Below are 27,739 nucleotides of genomic sequence, written 5' to 3' on the forward strand. Positions count from 1 at the left end.
TTTGCTTCCTGTCCCCACAACTCTAGGTTCTCCTGGCCTAGAAGTTTTGGTTCCAGAGGGGGGAGGGTCCTACAAGGAACCACAACAAACATTCCATTGAACTGGAAGCTCATTTTGGGCTTCTAATGCCCTTAAACAAACAGGCTAAGAAAGGAATAACAGTGTTAGGAGGGGTGATAGATCCAGATTACCACAGGGTAATCCACATGCCTCTCCACAATGGAGGTAAAAAGGATTGTGTCTGGAGTGCAAAAAATCCGTTAGGGCATCCCTTAGCATTACCATGGCCTTTGATTAAAGTCAATAGGAAACTACAACAGCCTAATCCAAGCAGGAGCACAAAGGACCCATCAGGAACAAAGGTATGGGTCACTCCCCCTGGAAAAGAGCCAAGGCCTGCTGAGGTGCTTGCAGAGGGTGGAGGAAATACAAGATGGGTAGTAGAGGAAAGGAGTTACAAACACCAGCACAGGCCACATGACCAGTTGCAAAAATGAGGATTAAAAAGTAATATGTGGGCTGGAGAGATGGCTCAGTGGTTAAGAGCACTGACTGCTCTTCCAGAGGTCCTGAGTTCAATTCCCAGCAACCACATGGTGGCTCACAACCATCTATGATGATGTCTGATGCCCTCTTCTGGTGTGTCTGAAGACAGCTACAGTGTACTTATATATAATAAATAAATAAATCTTTAAAAAAAAAAAAATAATATGTAAAAGCTGCATTTCTGCTCCAAATCTAGTAAGTAGGGCCATCTGTCTTGCTACCCATTTCATACACATTTTCCTTTTATACAGAAGCCAGGTCAAAGACTTTTGCCCATCAATGTAAACTGTTTCAATTTTTAAAATGCCATAGAAAAGTAATGTTTTGTATTTATTTTTCAGTCATGTTGGACATGGTCAAAGGGCTAAAAAAAATCCTCTAGAAATTACTATGCACAAATTTCTACATTTATGTGGGTTGGTGTCTATACGTAGTTGAAGGCAGGCACAAGATAAGGCAAGGTCTGTGATTGGGCAGTGAAAAGGAAAGGTGGGCGCAGAGGTTTTGAGAGGTGGGAGAGATAGAAGAAGAGAAAGAGAAGAACTGAGATAGAGAAGGATATGGACAACCCAGATCTGTGTGGCTTTAAATAACCACAGTAGCTATGAATATCTTATAAGGGATGGATAATTACAGGACAATTTGTTTTATCTAGATAGGCAGTTTATATCAATATCAATTGGCTCTGAGTTTATTGTGTGGACATTTTCTGGGATGAGAATTTACTGATATAAATCTGATTGATAAATTACAAGTCTCTAGAGTTTTGATTTTGCCGCATTACTGGGAACTTAGTGAGATGGGTGGTCACTGCTGAGGCTAGCCATGGCGGCAAGATTGCCATAGTGCCCAGAGAGTAGCCAGTAGCATGGGATGGAAATTGGGATCTTAGGGAGTCAGGTGTAGACATTGCAGGAGCTCCAGACCAGAGAGTCTGCCAAGATTAGAAGCCCCCGCTGGTACCATGTGGCCCTCCAGTACCAGTGCTAGTGTGAGATGGAAATTGGGAACTTAGAGACATTTTGAGAGCTCTGGGCCAGAACAGTTTGCCGAGTCTGTCTGACAGAGATAAGAAAACCCCACTGATGCCATGTGGCCCAACAATGCCAGTGATAGCGTGGGATGGTGTTCTGAATTTTATTATTTAACACTACACAAAAAAACTGCGAGATTATTCAAAATACCAACTACTTTGCCTTACCTTTTGTGACACTATTTACACAAGTTTATTGTATAATGTTTTTAAAGATTTTTGAAATTCAAGAATGACATATTTGTCTTTCTTCCGATTTCTTTAACATCAATTGGTATTTAAGTTGTGATACTAGAAGAATGTTCCCAAGGGACATTGCCGCATTGTAAATTTACAAATGCATTTGTGATTGTACGAGGAATAGTTAAATCATGTTAGGTTATTCATGACCTTGTTATTGTTTCATGTGGACATGAGATACTATTTGTGTCAAATTGACAAGGGATGGATTATAGTGCTATTCCTGGTTGTCAACCTCACTATATCTGGAATGAACTACAATCCAGAATTGGAAGGCTCACCTGTGATCCTGATCTTGAGGCTGGGAGATACAAGTTTCTGACCTGGATCTTAGCATGGAGATCTTGAGGCATAGTGGCTATAAATCCCAGGAGACTAAGGCAAGGAGATAGACCGATGAGTTCAAGGTCATCTGGGACAAAGCAAATTCCAAATGTCTTCAAGGCTCTTTTTTCTGACTCAGTTTGAAGTCAGTGGCCTCAAACTTATCATTGCACAGATAGTGGTTTCTCCACAAGTACTGTATGTGATCTTCATGCATTATGCAAGTTCACACTGGATGCCTCTGCTCAAACCTGCCAGAAGTCTTCATTTATTCACTTGGTCAAACATTCAGAAGCATTCTGTCCAAGCATCCTTCAAATGGGCATGGCCACTACAGCAAGTCTGTTACACTATAAACTCTCTACGACAGAGGTAACTTCAATCTCCATAGGCAACCCCAACAACAACAACCTACCATATATTTATATCTCGTTCCCCACACTGCAAATTCAAATGGGAAATAAAGAAAGGAAGAAACTGTGTCCTCGGCATTCATCTCCTTAAAACTCTTTAACACATTCCAGACACATCATAATCAAGGCAAATATCCATCCAGAGAAAACTATCATTCTCTTTGTGAATTTAGGTTTGCTAATGTCCCACCAAAATCCTCTTAGTCTTGACCTCAAACTTTACTGTAAACAAATAGAGGGTTGGCCACCACTATACTAACTGCATAAAATGCCAAAAGCCAATGCCTCTCCAATCCACCTTTTGACCCACTCTGTAAGGGAGAAAGAGAAAGGGAGGAGGAAGGGTTAGAGTTCTTGGGGTTTTACTAGAGTGTCAGTGCTTGAAAAAAGATCCATGTAGTAAAATGATTGGTACTACATTAAATATACCTTCTGACTCAAAAAGTTGGGTCAACAGTCCTGGGTAAAATAAAAATACCTTTCACTACTGTGATACACTTCTCCTGTGAATTACAAAACGAAGGAGTTATTAACTGCACTTTACATATGAAACACCAAACCAAACTGTGATTGCTCAGTTAAGGCACAAAACTGCCAATAAAAATAAAGCCTTCGATGCTTTAACAAAATACAGGGTAAATCACCTAAAAAATAAGAGAATGGGGATAGCATTTTTCTGTAGTTAAGAGCATCAGCTGTTCTTCCAGGGAACAACTCCCTGCACCCACGGGAAGCTCACAATTGTCTCGAGTACCAGTCCCTGGGAATCAGATGCCCTTTCCTAGCTTCTACAGGCAAAATACCCATAAACATAAAAATAAATAAAAGTAAACAACAGGGAACTCTCTGAGTTTTATGTCTCACAAGTATATTAACCAAATGTAAAATTAAATGGCAGAGTTTGGATAATGATAAAAGAGGAAAAAAGCAAAAGGGAATATAAATTATAACAGAACGGTATTTAGACTAATTGTCAAATTGTACCTATTTGCATTATTTTGAAGTCCAGTGGCAGAAGAGAGAGTGAACGGCTTAAGTTTCCAGATCTTACCAGCATGAGTCCTCCTCCTCCAGTCACATGTAATCGTCACTCCAACATTCTCAAGCCCCTTCCACTCTTTTTTTTGTTTTTTTATTAACTTGAGTATTTCTTATATACATTTCGAGTGTTATTCCCTTTCCCGGTATCCGGGTAAACATCCCCCTCCCCCCTCCTCTTCCTTAGGGGTGTTCCCCTCCCAACCCTCCCCCCATTGCCGCCCTCCCCCCCATAGTCTAGTTCACTGGGGGTTCAGTCTTAGCAGGACCCAGGGCTTCCCCTTCCACTGGTGCTCTTACTAGGATATTCATTGCTACCTATGAGGTCAGAGTCCAGGGTCAGTCCATGTATAGTCTTTAGGTAGTGGCTTAGTCCCTGGAAGCTCTGGTTGCTTGGCATTGTTGTACATATGGGGTCTCGAGCCCCTTCAAGCTCTTCCAGTTCTTTCTCTGATTCCTTCAATAGGGGACCTATTCTCAGTTCAGTGGTTTGCTGCTGGCATTCGCCTCTGTATTTGCTGTATTCTGGCTGTGTCTCTCAGGAGCGATCTACATCCGGCTCCTGTCGGTCTGCACTTCTTTGCTTCATCCATCTTGTCTAATTGAGTGGCTGTATATGTATGGGCCACATGTGGGGCAGGTTCTGAATGGGTGTTCCTTCAGTCTCTGTTTTAATCTTTGCCTCTCCCTTCCCTGCCAAGGGTATTCTTTTTCCTCATTTAAAGAAGGAGTGAAGCATTCACATTTTGATCATCCGTCTTGAGTTTCGTTTGTTCTAGGGATCTAGGGTAATTCAAGCATTTGGGCTAATAGCCACTTATCAATGAGTGCATACCATGTATGTTTTTCTGTGATTGGGTTAGCTCACTCAGGATGATATTTTCCAGTTCCAACCATTTGCGAATTTCATAAAGTCGTTGTTTTTGATACCTGAGTAGTATTCCATTGTGTAGATGTACCACATTTTCTGTATCCATTCCTCTGTTGAAGGGCATCTGGGTTCTTTCCAGTTTCTAGCTATTATAAATAAGGCTGTGATGAACATAGTGGAGCACGTGTCTCTTTTATATGTTGAGGCATCTTTTGGGTATATGCCCAAGAGAGGTATAGCTGGATCCTCAGGCAGTTCAATGTCCAATTTTCTGAGGAACCTCCAGACTGATTTCCAGAATGGTTTTACCAGTCTGCAATCCCACCAACAATGGAGGAGTGTTCCTCTTTCTCCACATCCTCGCCAGCATCTGCTGTCACCTGAGTTTTTGATCTTAGCCATTCTAACTGGTGTGAGGTGAAATCTCGGGGTTTTGATTTGCATTTCCCTTATGACTAAAGATGTTGAACATTTCTTTAGGTGTTTCTCAGCCATTCAGCATTCCTCAGCTGTGAATTGTTTGTTTAGCTCTGAACCCCATTTTTTAATAGGGTTATTTGTTTCCCTGCGGTCTAACTTCTTGAGTTCTTTGTATATTTTGGATATAAGCCCTCTATCTGTTGTAGGATTGGTAAAGATCTTTTCCCAATCTGTTGATTGCCGTTTTGTCCTAACCACAGTGTCCTTTGCCTTACAAAAGCTTTGCAGTTTTATGAGATCCCATTTGTCGATTCTTGATCTTAGAGCGTAAGCCATTGGTGTTTTGTTCAGGAAATTTTTTCCAGTGCCCATGTGTTCCAGATGCTTCCCTAGTTTTTCTTCTATTAGTTTGAGTGTGTCTGCTTTGATGTGGAGGTCCTTGATCCACTTGGACTTAAGCTTTGTACAGGGTGATAAGCATGGATCGATCTGCATTCTTCTACATGTTGACCTCCAGTTGAACCAGCACCATTTGCTGAAAATGCTATCTTTTTTCCATTGGATGGTTTTGGCTCCTTTGTCAAAAATCAAGTGACCAAAGGCGTGTGGGTTCATTTCTGGGTCTTCAATACTATTCCATTGGTCTATCTGTCTGTCTCTGTACCAATACCATGCAGTTTTTATCACTATTGCTCTGTAATACTGCTTGAGTTCAGGGATAGTGATTCCCCCTGAAGTCCTTTTATTGGTGAGGATAGCTTTAGCTATCCTGGGTTTTTTGTTATTCCAGATGAATTTGCAAATTGTTCTGTCTAACTCTTTGAAGAATTGGATTGGTATTTTGATGGGGATTGCATTGAATCTGTAGATTGCTTTTGGTAAAATGGCCATTTTTACTATATTAATCCTGCCAATCCATGAGCATGGGAGATCTTTCCATCTTCTGAGGTCTTCTTCAATTTCTTTCTTCAGTGTCTTGAAGTTCTTATTGTACAGCTCTTTTACTTGCTTGGTTAAAGTCACACCGAGGTACTTTATATTATTTGGGTCTATTATGAAGGGTGTCGTTTCCCTAATTTCTTTCTCGGCTTGTTTCTCTTTTGTATAGAGGAAGGCAACTGATTTATTTGAGTTAATTTTATACCCAGCCACTTTGCTGAAGTTGTTTATCAGCTTTAGTAGTTCTCTGGTGGAACTTTTGGGATCACTTAAATATACTATCATATCATCTGCAAATAGTGATATTTTGACCTCTTCTTTTCCGATCTGTATCCCCTTGATCTCCTTTTGTTGTCTGATTGCTCTGGCTAGAACTTCAAGAACTATATTGAATAAGTAGGGAGAGAGTGGGCAGCCTTGTCTAGTCCCTGATTTTAGTGGGATTGCTTCAAGTTTCTCTCCATTTAGTTTAATGTTAGCAACTGGTTTGCTGTATATGGCTTTTACTATGTTTAGGTATGGGCCGTGAATTCCTATTCTTTCCAGGACTTTTATCATGAAGGGGTGTTGAATTTTGTCAAATGCTTTCTCAGCATCTAATGAAATGATCATGTGGTTCTGTTCTTTCAGTTTGTTTATATAATGGATCACGTTGATGGTTTTCCGTATATTAAACCATCCCTGCATGCCTGGGATGAAGCCTACTTGATCATGGTGGATGATTGTTTTGATGTGCTCTTGGATTCGGTTAGCCAGAATTTTATTGAGTATTTTTGCGTCGATATTCATAAGGGAAATTGGTCTGAAGTTCTCTTTCTTTGTTGGGTCTTTGTGTGGTTTAGGTATAAGAGTAATTGTGGCTTCGTAGAAGGAATTCGGTAGGGCTCCATCTGTTTCAATTTTGTGGAATAGTTTGGATAATATTGGTATGAGGTCTTCTATGAAGGTTTGATAGAATTCTGCACTAAACCCGTCTGGACCTGGGCTCTTTTTGGTTGGGAGACCTTTAATGACTGCTTCTATTTCCTTAGGAGTTATGGGGTTGTTTAACTGGTTTATCTGTTCCTGATTTAACTTCAATACCTGGTATCTGTCTAGGAAATTGTCCATTTCCGGAAGATTTTCAAATTTTGTTGAATATAGGTTTTTATATTAAGATCTGATGATTTTTTAAATTTCCTCTGAATCTGTAGTTATGTCTCCCTTTTCATTTCTGATTTTGTTAATTTGGACGCACTCTCTGTGTCCTCTCGTTAGTCTGGCTAAGGGTTTATCTATCTTGTTTATTTTCTCAAAGAACCAACTTTTGGTTCTGTTGATTCTTTCTATGGTCCTTTTTGTTTCTACTTGGTTGATTTCAGCTCTGAGTTTGATTATTTCCTGCCTTCTACTCCTCCTGGGTGTATTTGCTTCTTTTTGTTCTAGAGCTTTTAGGTGTGCTGTCACGCTGCTGACATATGCTCTTTCCTGTTTCTTTCTGCAGGCACTCAGCGCTATGAGTTTTCCTCTTAGCACACCTTTCATTGTGTCCCATAAGTTTGAGTAAGTTGTATCTTCATTTTCATTAAATTCTAAAAAGTTTTTAATTTCTTTCTTTATTTCTTCCTTGACCAGGTTATCATTGAGTAGAGCATTGTTCAATTTCCACGTATATGTGGGCATTCTTCCCTTATTGTTATTGAAGACCAGTTTTAGGCCGTGGTGGTCCGATAGCATGCATGGGATTATTTCTATCTTTCTGTACCTGTTGAGGCCCGTTTTTTGACCAATTATATGGTCAATTTTGGAGAAAGTACCATGAGGAGCTGAGAAGAAGGTATATCCTTTTGCTTTAGGATAGAATGTTCTATAAATATCCGTTAAGTCCATTTGGCTCATGACTTCTCTTAGTCTGTCGACATCACTGTTTAATTTCTGTTTCCATGATCTGTCCATTGATGAGAGTGGGGTGTTGAAATCTCCCACTATTATTGTGTGAGGTGCAATGTGTGTTTTGAGCTTTAGTAAGGTTTCTTTTACGTATGTAGGTGCCCTTGTATTTGGGGAATAGATATTTAGGATTGAGAGTTCATCTTGGTGGATTTTTCCTTTGATGAATATGAAGTGTCCTTCCTTATCTTTTTTGATGACTTTTAGTTGGAAATTGATTTTATTTGATATTAGAATGGCTACTCCAGCTTGCTTCTTCTGACCATTTGCTTGGAAAGTTGTTTTCCAGCCTTTCACTCTGAGGTAGTGTCTGTCTTTGTCTCTGAGGTGTGTTTCCTGTACGCAGCAGAATGCAGGGTCCTCGTTGCGTATCCAGTTTGTTAATCTATGTCTTTTTATTGGGGAGTTGAGGCCATTGATATTGAGAGATATTAAGGAATAGTGATTATTGTTTCCCTTCATATTCATATTTGGATGTGAGGTTATGTTTGTGTGCTTTCATTCTCTTTGTTTTGTTGCCAAGACGATTAGTTTCTTGCTTCTTCTAGGGTATAGCTTGCCTCCTTATGTTGGGCTTTACCATTTATTATCCTTTGTAGTGCTGGATTTGTAGAAAGATATTGTGTAAATTTGGTTTTGTCATGGAATATCTTGGTTTCTCCATCAATGTTAATTGAGAGTTTTGCTGGATACAGTAACCTGGGCTGGCATTTGTGTTCTCTTAGGGTCTGTATGACATCAGTCCAGGATCTTCTGGCCTTCATAGTTTCTGGCGAGAAGTCTGGTGTGATTCTGATAGGTCTCCCTTTATATGTTACTTGACCTTTTTCCCTTACTGCTTTTAATATTCTTTCTTTATTTTGTGCATTTGGTGTTTTGACAATTAGGTGACGGGAGGTGTTTCTTTTCTGGTCCAATCTATTTGGAGTTCTGTAGGCTTCTTGTATGTCTATGGGTATCTCTTTTTTTAGGTTAGGGAAGTTTTCTTCTATGATTTTGTTGAAGATATTTACTGGTCCTTTGAGCTGGGAGTCTTCACTCTCTTCTATACCTATTATCCTTAGGTTTGATCTTCTCATTGAGTCCTGGATTTCCTGTATGTTTTGGACCAGTAGCTTTTTTCGCTTTACATTATCTTTGACAGTTGAGTCAATGATTTCTATGAAATCTTCTACTCCTGAGATTCTCTCTTCCATCTCTTGTATTCTGTTGGTGAAGCTTGTATCTACAGCTCCTTGTCTCTTCTTTTGGTTTTCTATATCCAGGGTTGTTTCCATGTGTTCTTTCTTGGTTGCTTCTATTTCCATTTTTAATTCCTTCAACTGTTTGATTGTGTTTTCCTGGAATTCTTTCAGGGATTTTTGCGATTCCTCTCTGCAGGCTTCTATTTGTTTATTAATGTTTTCCTGTGTTTCCCTAAGTGTGTTCATGTCTTTCTTGAAGTCCTCCAGCATCATGATCAAATATGATTTTGAAACTAGATCTTGCTTTTCTGGTGTGTTTGGATATTCCATGTTTGTTTTGGTGGGAGAATTGGGCTCCGATGATGGCATGTAGTCTTGGTTTCTGTTGCTTGGGTTCCTGCGCTTGCCTCTCGCCATCAGATTATCTCTAGTGTTACTTTGTTCTGCTATTTCTGACAGTGGCTAGACTGTCCTATAAGCCTGTGTGTCAGGAGTGCTGTAGACCTGTTTTCCTCTCTTTCAGTCAGTTATGGGGACAGTGTGTTCTGCTTTCGGGCGTGTAGTTTTTCCTCTCTACAGGTCTTCAGCTGTTCCTGTGGGCCTGTGTCTTGAGTTTACCAGGCAGCTTTCTTGCAGCAGAAAATTTGGTCTTACCTGTGGTCCCGAGGCTCAGGTTCGCTCGTGGGGTGCTGCCCAGGGGCTCTCTGCAGCGGCAGCAACCAGGAAGACCTGTGCCGCCCCTTCCGGGAGCTTCAGTGCACCAGGGTTCCAGATGGTCTTTGGCTTTTTCCTCTGGCGTCCGAGATGTGTGTGCAGGGAGCAGTCTCTTCTGGTTTCCCGGGCTTGTCTGCCTCTCTGAAGGTTTAGCTCTCCCTCCCACGGGATTTGGGTGCAGAGAACTGTTTATCCGGTCTGTTTCTTTCAGGTTCCGGCGGTGTCTCAGGCAGGTGTCCTGCCGCTCCTGGGCCCTCCCCCACGGGAGCCCAGAGGCCTTATACAGTTTCCTCTTGGGCCAGGGATGTGGGCAGGGGTGAGCAGTGTTGGTGGTCTCTTCCGCTCTGCAGCCTCAGGAGTGCCCACCTGACCAGGCGGTTGGGTCTCTCTCTCACCGGGTCTGGGAGCAGAGAGCTGCTGCGGGCCGGGATCTGCGGGTGTGGGACTTCCGGTAAACACAGAACGTGCCCGGTCCTAGAGAAATTCTGCTTCCGTGTGTCCCAAGCTCACCAGGCAGCTTTCTTGCAGCAGAAAATTTGGTCTTACCTGTGGTCCCGAGACTCAGGTTCGCTCGTGGGGTGCTGCCCAGGGGCTCTCTGCAGCGGCAGCAACCCGTTTGCCAGAATTTTATTGAGTATTTTTGCGTCGATATTCATAAGGGAAATTGGTCTGAAGTTCTCTTTCTTTGTTGTGTCTTTGTGTGGTTTAGGTATAAGAGTAATTGTAGCTTCGTAGAAGGTATTCGGTAGTGATCCATCTGTTTCAATTTTGTGGAATAGTTTGGATAATATAGGTATGAGGTCTTCTATGGAGGTTTGATAGAATTCTGCACTAAACCCGTCTGGACCTGGGCTCTTTTTGGTTGGGAGACCTTTAATGACTGCTTCTATTTCCTTAGGAGTTATGGGGTTGTTTAACTGGTTTATCTGTTCCTGATTTAACTTCGATACCTGGTATCTTTCTAGGAAATTGTCCATTTCCTCCAGATTTTCAAGTTTTGTTGAATATAGGTTTTTATATAAGATCTGATGATTTTTTGAATTTCCTCTGAATCTGTAGTTATGGCTCCCTTTTCATTTCTGATTTTGTTAATTTGGACGCACTCTCTGTGTCCTCTCGTTAGTCTGGCTAAGGGTTTATCTATCTTGTTTATTTTCTCAAAGAACCAACTTTTGGTTCTGTTGATTCTTTCTATGGTCCTTTTTGTTTCTACTTGGTTGATTTCAGCTCTGAGTTTGATTATTTCCTGCCTTCTACTCCTCCTGGGTGTATTTGCTTCTTTTTGTTCTAGAGCTTTTAGGTGTGCTGTCAAGCTGGTGACATATGCTCTCTCCTGTTTCTTTCTGCAGGCACTCAGCGCTATGAGTTTTCCTCTTAGCACACCTTTCATTGTGTCCCATAAGTTTGGGTATGTTGTACCTTCATTTTCATTAAATTCTAAAAAGTTTTTAATTTCTTTCTTTATTTCTCCCTTGACCAGGTTATCATTGAGTAGAGCATTGTTCAATTTCCACGTATATGTGGGCATTCTTCCCTTATTGTTATTGAAGACCAGTTTTAGGCCGTGGTGGTCCGATAGCACGCATGGGATCATTTCTATCTTTCTGTACCTGTTGAGGCCTGTTTTTTGACCAATTATATGGTCAATTTTGGAGAAAGTACCATGAGGAGCTGAGAAGAAGGTATATCCTTTTGCTTTAGGATAGAATGTTCTATAAATATCCGTTAAGTCCATTTGGCTCATGACTTCTCTTAGTCTGTTGACATCACTGTTTAATTTCTGTTTCCATGATCTGTCCATTGATGAGAGTGGGGTGTTGAAATCTCCCACTATTATTGTGTGAGGTGCAATGTGTGTTTTGAGCTTTAGTAAGGTTTCTTTTACGTATGTAGGTGCCCTTGAATTTGGGGCATAGATATTTAGGATTGAGAGTTCATCTTGGTGGATTTTTCCTTTGATGAATATGAAGTGTCCTTCCTTATCTTTTTTGATGACTTTTAGTTGAAAATTGATTTTATCTGATATTAGAATGGCTACTCCAGCTTGCTTCTTCTGACCATTTGCTTGGAAAGTTGTTTTCCAGCCTTTCACTCTGAGGTAGTGTCTGTCTTTGTCTCTGAGGTGTGTTTCCTGTAGGCAGCAGAATGCAGGGTCCTCGTTGCATATCCAGTTTGTTAATCTATTTCTTTTTATTGGGGAGTTGAGCCCATTGATGTTGAGAGATATTAAGGAATAGTGATTATTGCTTCCCGTTATATTCATATTTGGATGTGAGGTTATGTTTGTGTGCTTTCATTCTCTTTGTTTTGTTGCCAAGACGATTAGTTTCTTGCTTCTTCTAGGGTATAGCTTGCCTCCTTATGTTGGGCTTTACCATTTATTATCCTTTGTAGTGCTGGATTTGTAGAAAGATATTGTGTAAATTTGGCTTTGTCATGGAATATCTTGGTTTCTCCATCTATGTTAATTGAGAGTTTTGCAGGATACAGTAACCTGGGCTGGCATTTGTGTTCTCTTAGGGTCTGTATGACATCAGTCCAGGATCTTCTGGCCTTCATAGTTTCTGGCGAGAAGTCTGGTGTGATTCTGATAGGTCTGCCTTTATATGTTACTTGACCTTTTTCCCTTACTGCTTTTAATATTCTTTCTTTATTTTGTGCATTTGGTGTTTTGACAATTATGTGACGGGAGGTGTTTCTTTTCTGGTCCAATCTATTTGGAGTTCTGTAGGCTTCTTGTATGTCTATGGGTATCTCTTTTTTTAGGTTAGGGAAGTTTTCTTCTATGATTTTGTTGAAGATATTTACTGGTCCTTTGAGCTGGGAGTCTTCACTCTCTTCTATACCTATTATCCTTAGGTTTGATCTTCTCATTGAGTCCTGGATTTCCTGTATGTTTTGGACCAGTAGCTTTTTCCACTTTACATTATCTTTGACAGTTGAGTCAATGATTTCTATGGAATCTTCTGCTCCTGAGATTCTCTCTTCCATCTCTTGTATTCTGTTGGTGAAGCTTGTATCTACAGCTCCTTGTCTCTTCTTTTGGTTTTCTATATCCAGGGTCGTTTCCATGTGTTCTTTCTTGGTTGCTTCTATTTCCATTTTTAATTCCTTCAACTGTTTGACTGTTTTCCTGGAATTCTTTCAGGGATTTTTGCGATTCTTTCAGGGATTTTTGCGATTCTTCTCTGTAGGCTTCTACTTGTTTATTAATGTTTTCCTGTGTTTCCCTAAGGGAGTTCTTCACGTCTTTCTTGAAGTCCTCCAGCATCATGATCAAATATGATTTTGAAACTAGATCTTGCTTTTCTGGTGTGTTTGGATATTCCATGTTTGTTTTGGTGGGAGAATTGGGCTCCGATGATGGCATGTAGTCTTGGTTTCTGTTGCTTGGGTTCCTGCGCTTGCCTCTCGCCATCAGATTATCTCTAGTGTTACTTTGTTCTGCTATTTCTGACAGTGGCTAGACTGCCCTATAAGCCTGTGTGTCAGGAGTGCTGTAGACCTGTTTTCCTCTCTTTCAGTCAGTTATGGGGACAGAGTGTTCTGCTTTCGGGCGTGTAGTTTTTCCTCTCTACAGGTCTTCAGCTGTTCCTGTGGGCCTGTGTCTTGAGTTCACCAGGCAGCTTTCTTGCAGCAGAAAAGTTGGTCTTACCTGTGGTCCCGAGGCTCAAGTTCGCTCGCGGGGTGCTGCCCACGGGCTCTCTGCAGCGGCAGCAACCAGGATGATATGCACCACCCCTTCCAGGAGCTTCAGTGCACCAGGGTTCCAGATGGTCTTTGGCGTTTTCCTCTGGCGTCTGAGATGTGTGTGCAGGGAGCAGTCTCTTCTGGTTTCCCAGGCTTGTCTGCCTCTCTGAAGGTTTAGCTCTCCCTCCCACGGGATTTGGGTGCAGAGAACTGTTTATCCGGTCTGTTTCCTTCAGGTTCCGGCGGTGTCTCAGGCAGGGGTCCTGCCGCTCCTGGGCCCTCCCCCACGGGAGCCCAGAGGCCTTATACAGTTTCCTCTTGGGCCAGGGATGTGGGCAGGGGTGGGCAGTGTTGGTGGTCTCTTCCGCTCTGCAGCCTCAGGAGTGCCCACCTGACCAGGCGGTTGGGTCTCTCTCTCATGGGGTCTGGGAGCAGAGAGCTGCTGCGGGCCGGGATCCGCGGGTGTGGGACTTCCGGTAAACACAGGACGTGCCCGGTCCTAGAGGAATTCTGCCTCCTCGTGTCCCGAGCTCACCAGGCAGCTTTCTTGCAGCAGAAAAGTTGGTCTTACCTGTGGTCCCGAGGCTCAAGTTCGCTCGTGGGGTGCTGCCCACGGGCTCTCTGCAGCGGCAGCAACCAGGAACGGTTATATTTGTTTTAAATGATAGAAATTTACTGTTGTTTTCCGCCTTTCATTCTTTTTCCACTTGCCCACAGATATTCCTCAAGGGGCTAAATGTAGGATGATGTCACAGGTGAGGCAGGTACAGGCGCCCCTTCCACTCTTAATCTACACCTTACATAACCAATCTGTAGAGCTGTAAATTTGCACAAAACTTCAGATAAATGAGTGAGAGAACCAGAAATAAAAGCCACAATTCCTTACAACAATGTGTTTTCCTCAAACAGCAACACTACAGGGAGGAGCCAATGTTATAGTTATCAGAGCTATGTCTGCAACTGGTCAATCTCACTCCTTTACAGAATGCATTTCACAAGCAAATTTTATTTCATAAATCAGACACTTATTTTAAATCACAAAAATCAAAGAATCTGTTCATATGATTGAGCTCTAGGAATGACCTAGAAATTATGCAGTCTCAGACGCACATTTTTAGACTCACACTCACATTTAGGCTTCATATACTCACTTTTAGACTCACCCACTTTTAGATTCACACTCACTTTTAGATTCACACTCACTTTTAGATTCACATCCACTTTTAGACACATATATTCCCTTTGCAGAAGCTAAACCCAAAACCAAATACAACAATGTTTTCTACCACAACATGCTGACTGATTATATTCAAATGATATGATTTTAATTAAAAATATTTTTCTTAGGGCAATAAGATGAGTGAGCAAATTAATGTACTTGCTGTATCTCCTAACAACCTGAGATTGATCCCTAAGACCCACACAATCAAAACAATCAACTTCTACAAGTTGTCCTCTGACTTCCACACATGTGTCATGGTACATAAACACAGACTAAATCTAACTTTTAAAAATACTTTTCTTAAAACAAAAAGGTTTTACGTGGTGATACAATATTCATTGTAACCACTGCACTACATATTTAAATAATTCCAACAATTGTTAATTTCAGAATGTACTTCTGATAACCATATTTTGAACCTAGTATAAAACTTACCTTGACTGTTTCCAGTTAAAGAAGAGATACAAACACTGTTTCAAACTATAACTTTTCTTTGACTCGTCATGCATTGCACAGGCTAAATAATGAGCCATGGTTACCATTAAAATCATGGTTATTTAAAAAATATAAATTCTGTTACCCCTTTAATAAATTCTATGAAAATGTACCATTGACTTTCATAAGATTTTACTAAATAAAAAGTACTAGAGAATATAGCTTGTATTTACTAAAGACCAGGTTGTTCGATGAATTTCCAGAATGAGACTCTGTTTAAAGCTCTTACAAACACAGGCTATCTAGAAATCAGAAAACACACCTTTTAGCGATACCCATCCCACCCAGGGTTGTTTATGGTTAGCTATCAATTGATCTTCTCTAACCAGAATGAATTAGGACCATCCTAATTACTTCAGCAGAAAGGGAGCAATTCCCAACTAAAGCATGAAACCAAAGTTCATGAAAATCTCACTTTACTACCAACAGTAACCAAAGAAAATACAGATAGAACTTTTGAAATCCTGTGTGTGCACCTGTGCGTGTGTGTGTGTGTGTGGGTGTGTGTGTGCGCGCGCGCGTGCCCATGTGCGTGGGTGCATGCATTCATGCATACAGCCTCTGATTCCTTCCCTAGGACTATGAGTTAAGACAGTTTTCCACTAAACCTTTCACAGAAAATAAGAAGGCATGTATTACATCAAATAAAAAAAATTAAAAATTTAAAAAACTAAAACTCAAGAAAGCCTCAAGCAATCTTGGAACAGAGATTAAAAAAACAATTCTCATTACAGGTAATGAAATAAAAATTATATAATTAAAACTCAAAACAATTGAAGCAAACAAGTCAAATATAGGAAACCTTTTAAAGCATCTGACTTTAGATGAATGACAAGCTGCAAAGCACACCTTACCTTACATTCTACCACACTCTGATCTGATTCACAAGTCACATAGATTTCATCTACTGCCCGGCGAAGATTGTCAAAAAGAAATGCCCAATAGCGAGCTCTTAGGTCAATTTTCCGTGGGTGCCTTGTTTTTGTCGGACTTTTATCAAAATGTTTCTCTCCAGTTGTGGATGTTATTTTACATTCTACTGAAGTATTCTGATGAAATAAATGAAACTATTAAAAAGGCAAGTAAAAGGCTTCTAGCAGCTAATTTTTTTTAATAAAGCAATCTTTCAGTATGAATTTTTAAAACATTCTTTTCAGCTTTTTTTTTTTTTTTTCGGAGCTGGGGACCGAACCCAGGGCCTTGCTAGGGCCTTGCTCTTGCTAGGCAAGCGCTCTACCACTGAGCTAAATCCCCAACCCCATCTTTTCAGCTTTTACCACACTCAAATCCATCAAATAAATGTCTGCCCTAAACAAGAGGCAGGTTTTTCTAGTAAAACTCCAGCATGGAGGGGGAAGGAAGCCCCAAAGCTCCACCCTTAGCAGAGGAGCTCGTAGCAGATAAAGGAAGAATCCATGTGCATGCTCTCACATGCACACATGCCATCAGGCAAGTGTCAAGGCAGAGGACAACTGGTGCAAGTCAGTTTTCTCCTTCTGTCATGTGGGTTCCCAAGATCAAAGTCAAATCATCAGGCTTGTAAGCAAGCACTTTACCCACTGAGTCATATCACCAACCCAGCTGATCGCATTTCTTGTGAGGATACTATTCCTGTGATATTGGCATGATACTTTATGCCCAGCTGAGATGGCAAAAAGATTCTCACCAGATCGAGCTTAGCATCTTAAGATTTCTCTGCCTCCATAACTATATGCCATCTAAATGGCTATTGCTTTTAAATTACTCATTTTGTGGAAATTTGTTACAGTAGGACAATACAGACCAAAAAAAAATGGTTAACACTTAATCTTTGTATTTCTAAAACTGACTCTAATTCATTTCTGTAATGGAATAGCCATCTGACTAAGCGGAGCACTTCAGCAGAAGAGTTCTGTGGGTTTGCTGGCCTTATAACTCTTAGATGCCTTTTTGTGGATACAAAGACTGCTAGTAACCTGTAGTAACAGGTGTTACCTTTGGTCAGTTTAAAATTTTTCTTTTACCCTGATGTTCTAAAGACACTATGAACCAGATCTAAGTACAAATCTACTTTTATTTAAGCTGCTCATCTCCAGTTTATGTTCTAAAGCCCCTGAGAACACACAAGTGAAAACCACTTTCAATGCACCACTGACTCTCTCCTTTTGGAAGCCTGAGAGGACATGTACTAGAAATTCCATCTTGGGTTTCTTCACACCCCATGTCTTCAGTCCTCTCCTACCCTAAGTCCTCCTCCGAGAACCTTCCAGTTCATAAGTTCTTTCACTAATTTCCTCCCAATATGCCATCTGTTTTAGTAATTGTAGATTTCCAAAATTCTACTGATGTTATCTATAAATGTTTGAAATTAATAGTTAACTTTTTTACTTCATAACTTATCAAATTTCTGGTATAGTTACTTTCCTTAAGAACCTTAAACATTTATTTACAAATTGTTTTTAGAATAATTTATCTTTTACTTTTCATTACGTAAGGAGTAAATTTTCATTTGTATAAAATATTGACTTATTATATAGCATTTTCTTCATATGTTTTGATATTTTACTTGGCAAACTTATTTTGAGTTTCATATCTTTCATTTTCTAATTTTGCTCAACCTTTAGAGATCATCAACCTGGCCCACTATAGATCTACTTCATGAGGCCTTGTACCAGAGCCTACAGCTCTTTCCCTTAGGAGTCTGGCACAATGAGTCTACAGAGGGTGACTCCTAAAGCAGTCTCCACTGATTTTAGGCATCGCTATAATCAGCTGCATCTCCAACTGGGGATCTTATCTGACTTTGACAGGGTGTGTCTTTTGCAATCTAATAATGCCCACTCCTGGAGTTCAGGCCTAAGTTTTCAAATCAGACCGTGAATTTATTTCTCACCACAAATGGCATCCAGCCTCTTTATTTCATTAGAACTCTTCTTATAGCTTTGACTACTTAGTTTGTGTCCTCAACTCCACTTACTTCTGAATAGAAAGTTTTGTTTCCTTTCTATCTGCAAATATTTATCTTATTTTAAAATATTCTTTATTCATATATAAAAAATTGTCATTGATGCTTCTGTAAGGTGGCCTTTGTGAACTCACAATAACATGATTTAAACTCCATTTTCCTTATATCAAGTTTTGGGTTTATATAAACATATCTAATAATATCAAGTTAAAATAACAAGTGTAAAAAGAAAAGGCTATGGAAAAACTAACTATAATTATCCTGATCATTTTTAAAATAAGATGTAGGGCTGGATTCTATACAGCTTTAATAAATCTATTTGGAAACTTTTAGACTTAACTAAATCTCAACTTTTACAACAAAAAGCATCATTACTTAAAGAAAGAATATCATAAATCCTTAAATATGAAAGATGAAAAGAAGCTGAGGTTATAAACTGGAAAACTGGCATGGTGGACTGAAATATTGGCTGGCTGTTTCCCTTCAGACAGTAACATCACTTTCTTGTTGACATTGTTGGAGGTTACACACACATGTACGGGTGTTTGCTCCTATGTACACACAGGTAGAGACCAAAGGAGCAGCACATGTGACCTTACTACTATTCACTTTATTCCTTTTAAGAAAAGGCTTCTCAGTAAGACTGATATATTAATTACTTAGTATATGTTAATTACTTAGGACTAGACATATAGTAAACACAGAATCCATACTTTTACATTTAAAAATTATATCCTCTATTTTTATAGAAATAAGATATATAATATTCAAATCCTGAAATTTAAATTTGTATAATGGATATTATTTTTGAGAAATAAATTAAAACAAAGTAGATAAAAATTATATATGCTGTACCTGTTTAGTGGTTTTATGAGTGCCTTGAATTGTCCTCTTAGATTTTCCACCAGTTTGACATTTAGGTTTTCCTTCAAGACATAAAAAAGTAAACAGACACATAAATCAAACTAGATAACATGTAACTAAACTCTAAGTAATATATAACATACAGCTAAACAATACAGTGCATCCAAGCATCCCTACTACAGAATTTCTATCCACAAACTACAGAACAGTACAATTTTATTCACTGTCAATGACTATGAACTAATGATGAAAGGGTTTTTTTAATCTCATTTTGCTTTTTAAATCTATGTTCTCAAGTGCTAGAGAATATTTTATTCAAAAGATTTCTTGGGGGGTTGGGGATTTAGCTCAGTGGTAGAGCGCTTGCCTAGCAAGCGCAAGGCCCTGGGTTCAGTCCCCAGCTCTGAAAAAAATGAAAAAGAAAAAAAAACTGAACAAAAGATTTCACAGAGAGGAATCTTCAGCCCTACACATAATTTTCTTTTTAACCAAAACTTTAAACACAACAGCCTAGTACATTCTTAGCTAGCTTGACATAACTTATCATGTAAGGTTGTTCTCAAAGAAAGAGAAAAGGATGTCCAAAGGGAACAGGAGCATCCAGAATCGCCACTAGTTAAACCTAAGACAATCTGGACATCAAGTGAGAGTCAGAGATTATACTCCATTAAATAAGAAATCATGAATCTACACAAATTTAAATTTATAAATACATACATTTTAAAATAAAAGGGAGAAGGGACCACTATTCTTTATATTAGAAAGCTAAATGACAAACACAGAAAAAAATTATGAAGTTAATAATTCACCATTTCAACTACCAGAGTAATAGCTTAATAATTTCATTATTTCTTAAAACAGCAAATGAACAGTAACACTTTTTAAACAATTTTTGTACAAATCAATTTTATTTAACATGCCAATTTGCTGAAGAATTCTAATTGTGACCATTCAGTTTAAATCTATTTACTCTCTCAAACTAAATATATGCTTATACACTTTGCTTTGTTGTATTTTGTCTAGACAGGGCCTTGTTAGATTGTCAAGGCTAGCCTTGAACTCCTAAGCTAATCCTCTTGCCGCCAATCTTCCATTCCACTGGGACTTGGCCTCCCAATTTTCATTAAAGGAAAAAGCTAAATTGTAAAGTACATACCATCATCATCTTTGCTTTCTAGTGGAACACTCCAAGCTATCAGGTTTCTTGCTGTACGACCCTCTTCAGCAACAATTCTCCTCACTTTGTCATGACTATTGGAGCGCTGGAAGGAAGCCTAGATGTATTTAAATAAGTATATTTATGAGATTTTTAGGTACCAATCACCATTTAGTATATATTTATTATTTATTATTCATACTTATTCAGAAAGCAAATACTTAAAATCTAATTTGAGGGGTTTGGGAAATGATTCACTGGAATAAAGTACTTGTTGTACAAGCATGAAAAAAATGAGTTCAAGTCTCCAAAATCCATGTAAAAACTGAGTGAAGTAGAACACAACCATAATCCCAGTGCAGGAAGGAGACCAGCCAACTAGTTGGGTCAAATTAGGAAGTTCCAAGTTTAGTAAGAGACTCTATCTAAAACGATAAGGAAGGGGCAAGCAGATGGCTCAGTAATACTCCAGGCAACAAGTCTGAAGATGTGAGTACAATCCCCATTACCCACATAGTAAGAAGGAATTAGTAGAACAAACTTCCATAGTTGTCTGAAATCCACACAAGTGCTGTGCCACTTGCATGCATATGTGCACGCACAAACAAACAAATATATAATAAATGTAAATTAAAAGAAGAAAAGGCTTGGGTGGTGGCTTACTGTATAAAGTGCTTACTGACACCAAGAAAAAGCAAATTTTTAAGAAAATATCATATTTTTATGTTCCCTGAAAGAATCCTATAGAGAAAAATTTTCAGCTATACGGGTAAAGGGAATAAACATACAAAGTAAATCTATAAATGAGAAACTCAAATTCGATTACCAGAACCCAGGTTAAAAAGTAAAAACAAAACAAAACAAAACAAAACAAAAAAAAAGCCTAGGTATGCCAACATACACCAGAATCCCAGCACTGGAAGCAGAAACAGGTAGATCCCAAGGGCTCCTGGCCAACAGGTGAGCCTCAGAGTCAGCAAGAAACACTATCTCAACAAACAAGGTGGAAAAAAAGAGCATGACACCCAATGTTGACTTCTGTCCTATACACACACACACACACACACACACACACACACACACAGACACACACACACACACACAGACACACACACACACACACACACACACACACACCCCAACACATACACAAACATGGGTATTTCTAAACATGCAACATAATAACAATGTAGAGAAAGAGAAGAAGAATCCAATGTCAAATTCTGGCCTCCATAACATGCACATCCAAACCAATCTGAAATTTGGAATGTGGTTCATCAGATATTAAGTCTATTTTCAGATTTAAAAACCCTAAAATTAAAACTTTAAATTACATCCAAAACTACTACAGTCTAAAGCTCAAAGAGCTACACCAAGTAGCAGAACTACCACTCTGTACTTATGTCAGAGTCACAACTTACATATAACAAATCAACTGGGTGGAGTAACAATCAAAATCCCAACAAAACAAAGTCCAAAAGAGAACCATGAACGAGAGAATGGACATAAGACACTAAAGGTAAAATCTCTTGGAGTTTTAACTTAAAGGAAAAAAAATGGGATTTTTTTAAGATAGCTTGTTTTTATGCTCATGGGAGGAATATGGTAGAGAGAAAATGTGTTACATGGGGGAAAGGGAATAAACACACTTGCTAAATCAATGAGTAACAAAAATAGTTTCAGTGCACAAATGAATGAACTAACTACTATAACATCCGAACAACTAGAAAAAAAATGATCCTACCTACTAAATACTCTGTTCATTTACTAATCCATGTCTTCTCTCCAGAACACTCAACATTCTATTTAATATCTATATTTATATCTCTCACTCTTCTGGCATTAGCCTGAAAATCCCAGAGGCATCTACCTAATTAATTAAAGCTTTCACAGGAATTTGTTATACTATGCTCTCTAGATTTGCAAAATTCTCAAATCTCTTCTTCACTTACTCTCTTGCTTCCCAAGGAGGTAACACTGCAAAACACTATCATTTAGATTGCCTAAACACAGTTTTAAACAAAAGCGTCTCTATTAACTCTTGGCCAAATGAACAAGTTTAAATAGATGCTTACATTCAGTTCTTTCAGATTAATTACCTTATTCTCCTGTATACAGGTATAGACATCAGGGCATAAAATTCACTATTCCTACATCATATTCTAACTTGAGTCCTCATAAAGTAATAAGCTTCCAAGAACCAAAGCAGATGACCTCACAGTCCCAATACTGTAGTAATACTAAGCTTGAAACTTCAGATTGATGCACCTTTCTCCTATGAAGATTAGCATTACCAAGTTAGTTCTTTTATACTTAATACAGAAAGACACAGTCAGAGAAAAAGCCACCAATTTGAAACTTTGTTTTTACTCTTTATTCTAATATTTAACGTGTAAAAGTATTACTATTCATCTTGTATTTGCCTGGAACAGTTTTCAGTTTATATTACAGATATTTTCTGTAACATGATGAATGGGTTCCTTTCAGTAAAAACTCAAAATCTGATCATTTCTAACCACTTAATTCTTATAAACATGTCAGTAGCATAATTCTTTTAATCATCGTAGTATAAGGGCCAAGGCTTGAAATGCAGTCAATGAGTCTCAGATACATCATCACCTTACAGCTGTCTATTTCAACAGCATCCTTACTCAGGCTCAGAGCGCAACAAAATTTTTACTCAAAGTTAAAGAGTGCCACCTAGTGCTACACGGAGATTTTACACAAGCTTTTTTTTTTTTTTTTTTTTTTTTGCACTCAACCACAGACTTGTTCAAATAGTTAATGTTTCAAATCTTCAAATCAAAGCAATAAACATGAACATTAAGTTATACTCAAATCCTGCCTGATATACTCTAAGAAATCAAATACTCAGAATACTGACCACAGTCTACATACTTGTGAGATTTACTCCTATCTTCAAATGTACCAAAGGAGAGAGACTTAGGCAAGGGATAAGGGATAAGAATGTTTGCTTTGGTGGCCATCTTAGATTGAACCAGCCTCAGAAGATAGCTTTCATCTGTTTTCCTATCCCACATTCCCCAGGTATCAGACCAAGGCAGCAGCAGTGCCTGAAACAGCAGCTAAGACTGAAGCTACAAGTGACAGACAGATGACAGAGAGTAGGAAAAGAGAAGCAAACAAGCAAGAAAAAAATCTACTGTTGGTTTTTAAAACAACTCTATCATAGTGGCCATCAAGACAGTGCAGTGGGTATAAGCACTTGCTGCCAAGTCCAATGGCCCATTCCATCCCAGGACCCACGTGGTGAGAACAGAGAATCAACTCCTGTAACCTGTTCTCTAACCTCCCCATGAACATACTATGGCACATGTGGACACAGATAAACAAACAAATAAAAAATGATAAAAATAGATGTACTTACCATCATTCTTTAATTCTCTCCAGTGGCAAGATTATTTACCACACAATTCCATGGGTTATAATTCCTAAAATTAAAAAAAAATTGGATAAATACATATATCCTTAGTCATAGCTTTATTATAAAATCATATTTAATCATTAAAAGGTAAAAATCTCTTATTTTTCAAGTTCCTCATTACATTAAATACAAAAACTGGAAAAAAAAACACACTTTATCATCTGTTAGGATACATAAGATAAAGCAGGCTTTAAATATTCCACACTGAATATTTCCTTAATACTCCAAAATATAAAAACAAAATGGGAAACAATGCTAACTACAGGATAAGCATAGTATGTCTTTTTATTTTAACTCTAAACACAAAACACACATATACATTGTATATGCTTGGTTAAAGTTTATTTTTTACTTAATACGTATAAGAGTGTGCCTGATGTATATAATCTGTGCCAAGTATATGTGCTGTAAAGGCCAGAAGAAGGTTTCATACTCTCCTGAAACTAAAATTACAGGGGTTGTACGGACCCTTTAGCTACTAGGAACCAAACCTGAGGCAACAGGTATTCTTTTTTTTTTTTTTTTTTTTGGTTCTTTTTTTTCGGAGCTGGGAACCGAACCCAGGGCATTGCGCTTCCTAGGCAAGCGCTCTACCACTGAGCTAAATCCCCAACCCCTTTTTTTTTTTTTTTAATCTTTATTAACTTGAGTATTTCTTATTTACATTTGGATTGTTATTCCCCTTCCCGGCTTCCGGCCAACATCCCCCAAACCCTCCCCCCTCCCCTTTTATATGGGGGTTCCCCTCCCCATCCTCCCCCCATTACCACCCTCCCCCCAACAATCACGTTCACTGGGGGTTCAGTCTTGGCAGGACCAAGGGCTTCCCCTTCCACTGGTGCTCTTACTAGGCTATTCATTGCTACCTATGAGGTTGGAGCCCAGGGTCAGTCCATGTATAGTCTTTGGGTAGTAGCTTAGTCCCTGGAAGCTCTGGTTGCTTGGCATTGTTGTTCATATGGGGTCTCGAACCCCTTCAAGCTCTTTCAGTCCTTTCTCTGATTCCTTCAACGGGGATCCCGATCTCAGTTCAGTGGATTGCTGCTGGCATTCGCCTATATATTTGCTGTATTCTGGGTATGTCTCTAAGGAGAGATCTACATCCGGTTCCTGTCAGCCTGCAATTCTTTGCTTCATCCATCTTATCTAATTGGGTGGCTGTAAATGTATAGGCCACATGTGGGGCAGGCTCTGAATGGGTGTTCCTTCTGCCTCTGTCCTAAACTTTGCCTCCCTATTCCCTCCCAAGGGTATTCTTGTTCCCCGTTTAAAGAAGGAGTGAAGCATTCACATTTTGGTCATCCCTCTTGAGTTTCATGTGTTCTGTGCATCTAGGGTAATTCGAGCATTTGGGCTAATAGCCACTTATTGAGCGCATACCATGTGTGTTTTTCTGTGATTGGGTTAGCTCACTCAGGATGATATTTTCCAGTTCCATCCATTTGCCTATGAATTTCAAAAAGTCATTGTTTTTGATAGCTGAGTAATATTCCATTGTGTAGATGAACCACATTTTCTGTATCCATTCCTCTGTCGAAGAGCATCTGGGTTCTTTCCAGCTTCTGGCTATTATAAATAAGGCTGCTATGAACATAGTGGAGCATGTGTCTTTGTTATATGTTGGGGCATCTTTTGGGTATATGCCCAAGAGAGGTATAGCTGGGTCCTCAGGTAGTTCAATGTCCAATTTTCTGAGGAACTTCCAGACTGATTTCCAGAGTGGTTGTACTAGTCTGCAGTCCCACCAGCAATGGAGGAGTGTTCCTCTTTCTCCACATCCTTGCCAGCATTTGCTGTCATCTGAGTTTTTGATCTTAGCCATTCTCACTGGTGTAAGGTGAAATCTCAGGGTTGTTTTGATTTGTATTTCCCTTATGACTAAAGATGTTGAACATTTCTTTAGGTGTTTCTCAGCCATTCGGCATTCCTCAGCTGTGAATTCTTGTTTAGCTCTGAACCCCATTTTTTAATAGGGTTATTTGTTTCCCTGCGGTCTAACTTCTTGAGTTCTTTGTATATTTTGGATATAAGGCCTCTATCTGTTGTAGGATTGGTAAAGATCTTTTCCCAATCTGTTGGTTGCCGTTTTGTCCTAACCACAGTGTCCTTTGCCTTACAGAAGCTTTGCAGTTTTATGAGATCCCATTTGTCGATTCTTGATCTTAGAGCATAGGCCATTGGTGTTTTGTTCAGGAAATTTTTTCCAGTGCCCATGTGTTCGAGATGCTGCCCTAGTTTTTCTTCTATTAGTTTTAGTGTATCTGGTTTGATGTGGAGGTCCTTGATCCACTTGGACTTAAGCTTGCAACAGGTATTCTTAACTGCTGAGCTGCTCTCTGGTCCCACATTTTATATATTGACCCAATTCAGAATGTTTAACTAAAAGAAAAAGGCTATGAATATTTATCCCAACTGTAAGAAATACATTCTTGCATTCTCTAGTTTATTTCAATTTTAAATAATGTTCATTCAACTTAATAAAGGAAATAATATGTACCCTCTCCTTAAGAATTTCCATTAAATGGAGGCTAGAGAGATAGTTCAGTTGTTAAGGGAACTTGTAGCTCTTCTAGAGGACACAGGTTCAGGTCCATTCATAGTGACTAACTCCCTCTTCTGACTTCCATAGACACCAGGCACACACATGGTATACACATACATGTAGCAAACTCATTAACATAAAATAAAAATAAATCTTAAAAAATTCCATAAACTGAAATGTATCTAGATATTGTAATCACCCTTTTATGTACGTATCCACATAGAACAGACCTTACCTTTCAGGAAATCTATTTAATGTAGTCAAGTTTTCACTTAAAAAAAATGCAAAGCAGAAAACTAGACTGTGTGTGTGTGTGTGTGTGTGTGTGTGTGTGTGTGTGTTAGTGCGCACTCCTAACACTGTAACAAGTACCACTGATCAAAAGGAAGCAATAATAAAACCAAATATTCTAAAAGCCTAGGTCATTTAGCCTCAGTCAAGTGAATATGCTCCTTTAAAACACACTTCGCAGGCTGGGGTATGGCCTGATTGGACAGTACCTGCCTAGTGTGCTTGGGACCCTGGATTCAGATACCTGCAGTACAACAAATATAGTTTTAAAGCAGCATCTCCAATGCAACCTTATGCACACATGTGCAAACATATGCACACACACACAACTTAAACACAAATTCTCATAATAGCATTATTAACCAATAATCAAAATGACATACATACCTATTAGCTAAATATTAAACACAATGTGATATAACCAAACAATATAATAATTATTTGGCTGTAAAGGGACATTAAGTTCCCATGTTTCAACACAGATGAACTTTGAAAATATTATACACTGTGAAAAATTATAAAAGATTGCATTTTACATGATTTCATTTATATGGACTGTCCAGAATAATTAAATCCATGGAGTTAAAAGAGAGAGGAATAGAGACAAAAATGGAAGTTACCTTAAATGAGAACAGGTTATCTTTCAGGGTAATCACAATGTCCCAAAATCCACGGTGGTATAAAAACACAGCTCTGTAAAAACATTATACATGAGTTTTAAGTATGTGTATGACACAGTATATGACTTAGGCATAGGTAAATTGCTGTATTTTTTCAGTGTATTGACCATGTACACAAACTTCCAACTCCACTCCATCTCACTCAGTTGAAACATGGTCTTCAGTCACCTAGCCCATCTCAGTTTTCTCCCATTCTTTACAGCTCCTTCCCAGTACTCATTCCATCTCAGTCACACTGGCCTCTTTATGTTTCTTAGGACATGAGCCTCAGAGGTTTATGCTTGGGCCTCTCTCTACCTATGCCAATTGTGACTTTCTCAGTGAGCCCTTTTAAAACTGGATCCTCCCAAACAAGCAAGGGCTGTGGAAGTTCATCACCACCAGATGAGTCTATGAAAAATAAAAGGTGCTAACCACATGGAAATTAAAGCAACCATAGTGACAGCATAAAAGAACTTTTAACTCTAACAAGAAAGGTGAAATATAAACAAACATTAAAAATAACTGAATCTGAGTGAGTGACACATGTAATTCCAGATCCTCAGGAAACTTAGAAAGAAGGATCACCTGAGGCCAGAAGTTCAGTACCAGTCTTGACAACAGAGCAAACTTTGTCTCAAAAACCTAAATAAAAAAGCTAACAACTCCAACAATTTATTAAGAGATAGACAATATAAGGAAAATGTAAACTGTCACGTCATTAACATAAGTGCTAATGCAACTTTATTTTTTTACTTATTGTTTTTGCCTAGTGGGTTT

General features: G+C 39.0%; 1 protein-coding gene across 9 annotated transcripts in view; it reads right to left on the reverse strand.

Annotated features, from left to right (window-relative positions):
* Scaper (S-phase cyclin A-associated protein in the ER) overlaps nt 1-27,739 on the reverse strand; it is a 387,677-nt gene that overhangs the window by 347,588 nt on the left and 12,350 nt on the right. For 8 of the 9 annotated variants that reach the window (XR_015626332.1, NM_001427719.1, XM_087560185.1 and 5 more), the window contains 5 exon segments: nt 26,921-26,993; nt 23,411-23,474; nt 20,023-20,140; nt 18,858-18,928; nt 15,913-16,107 (listed from right to left, as the gene is read on the reverse strand). Coding sequence is in view for 8 of the 9 variants with exons in the window: in NM_001427719.1 (NP_001414648.1) it covers nt 15,913-16,107; nt 18,858-18,928; nt 20,023-20,140; nt 23,411-23,416 (390 nt within the window). In the remaining variant the exon portion in view is untranslated. 9 annotated transcript variants of the gene reach the window in all.

The sequence above is a fragment of the Rattus norvegicus genome, chromosome 8, assembly GCF_021556685.1.
Source record: "Rattus norvegicus strain SHRSP/BbbUtx chromosome 8, alternate assembly SHRSP_T2T, whole genome shotgun sequence".
NCBI lineage: Eukaryota > Metazoa > Chordata > Mammalia > Rodentia > Muridae > Rattus > Rattus norvegicus.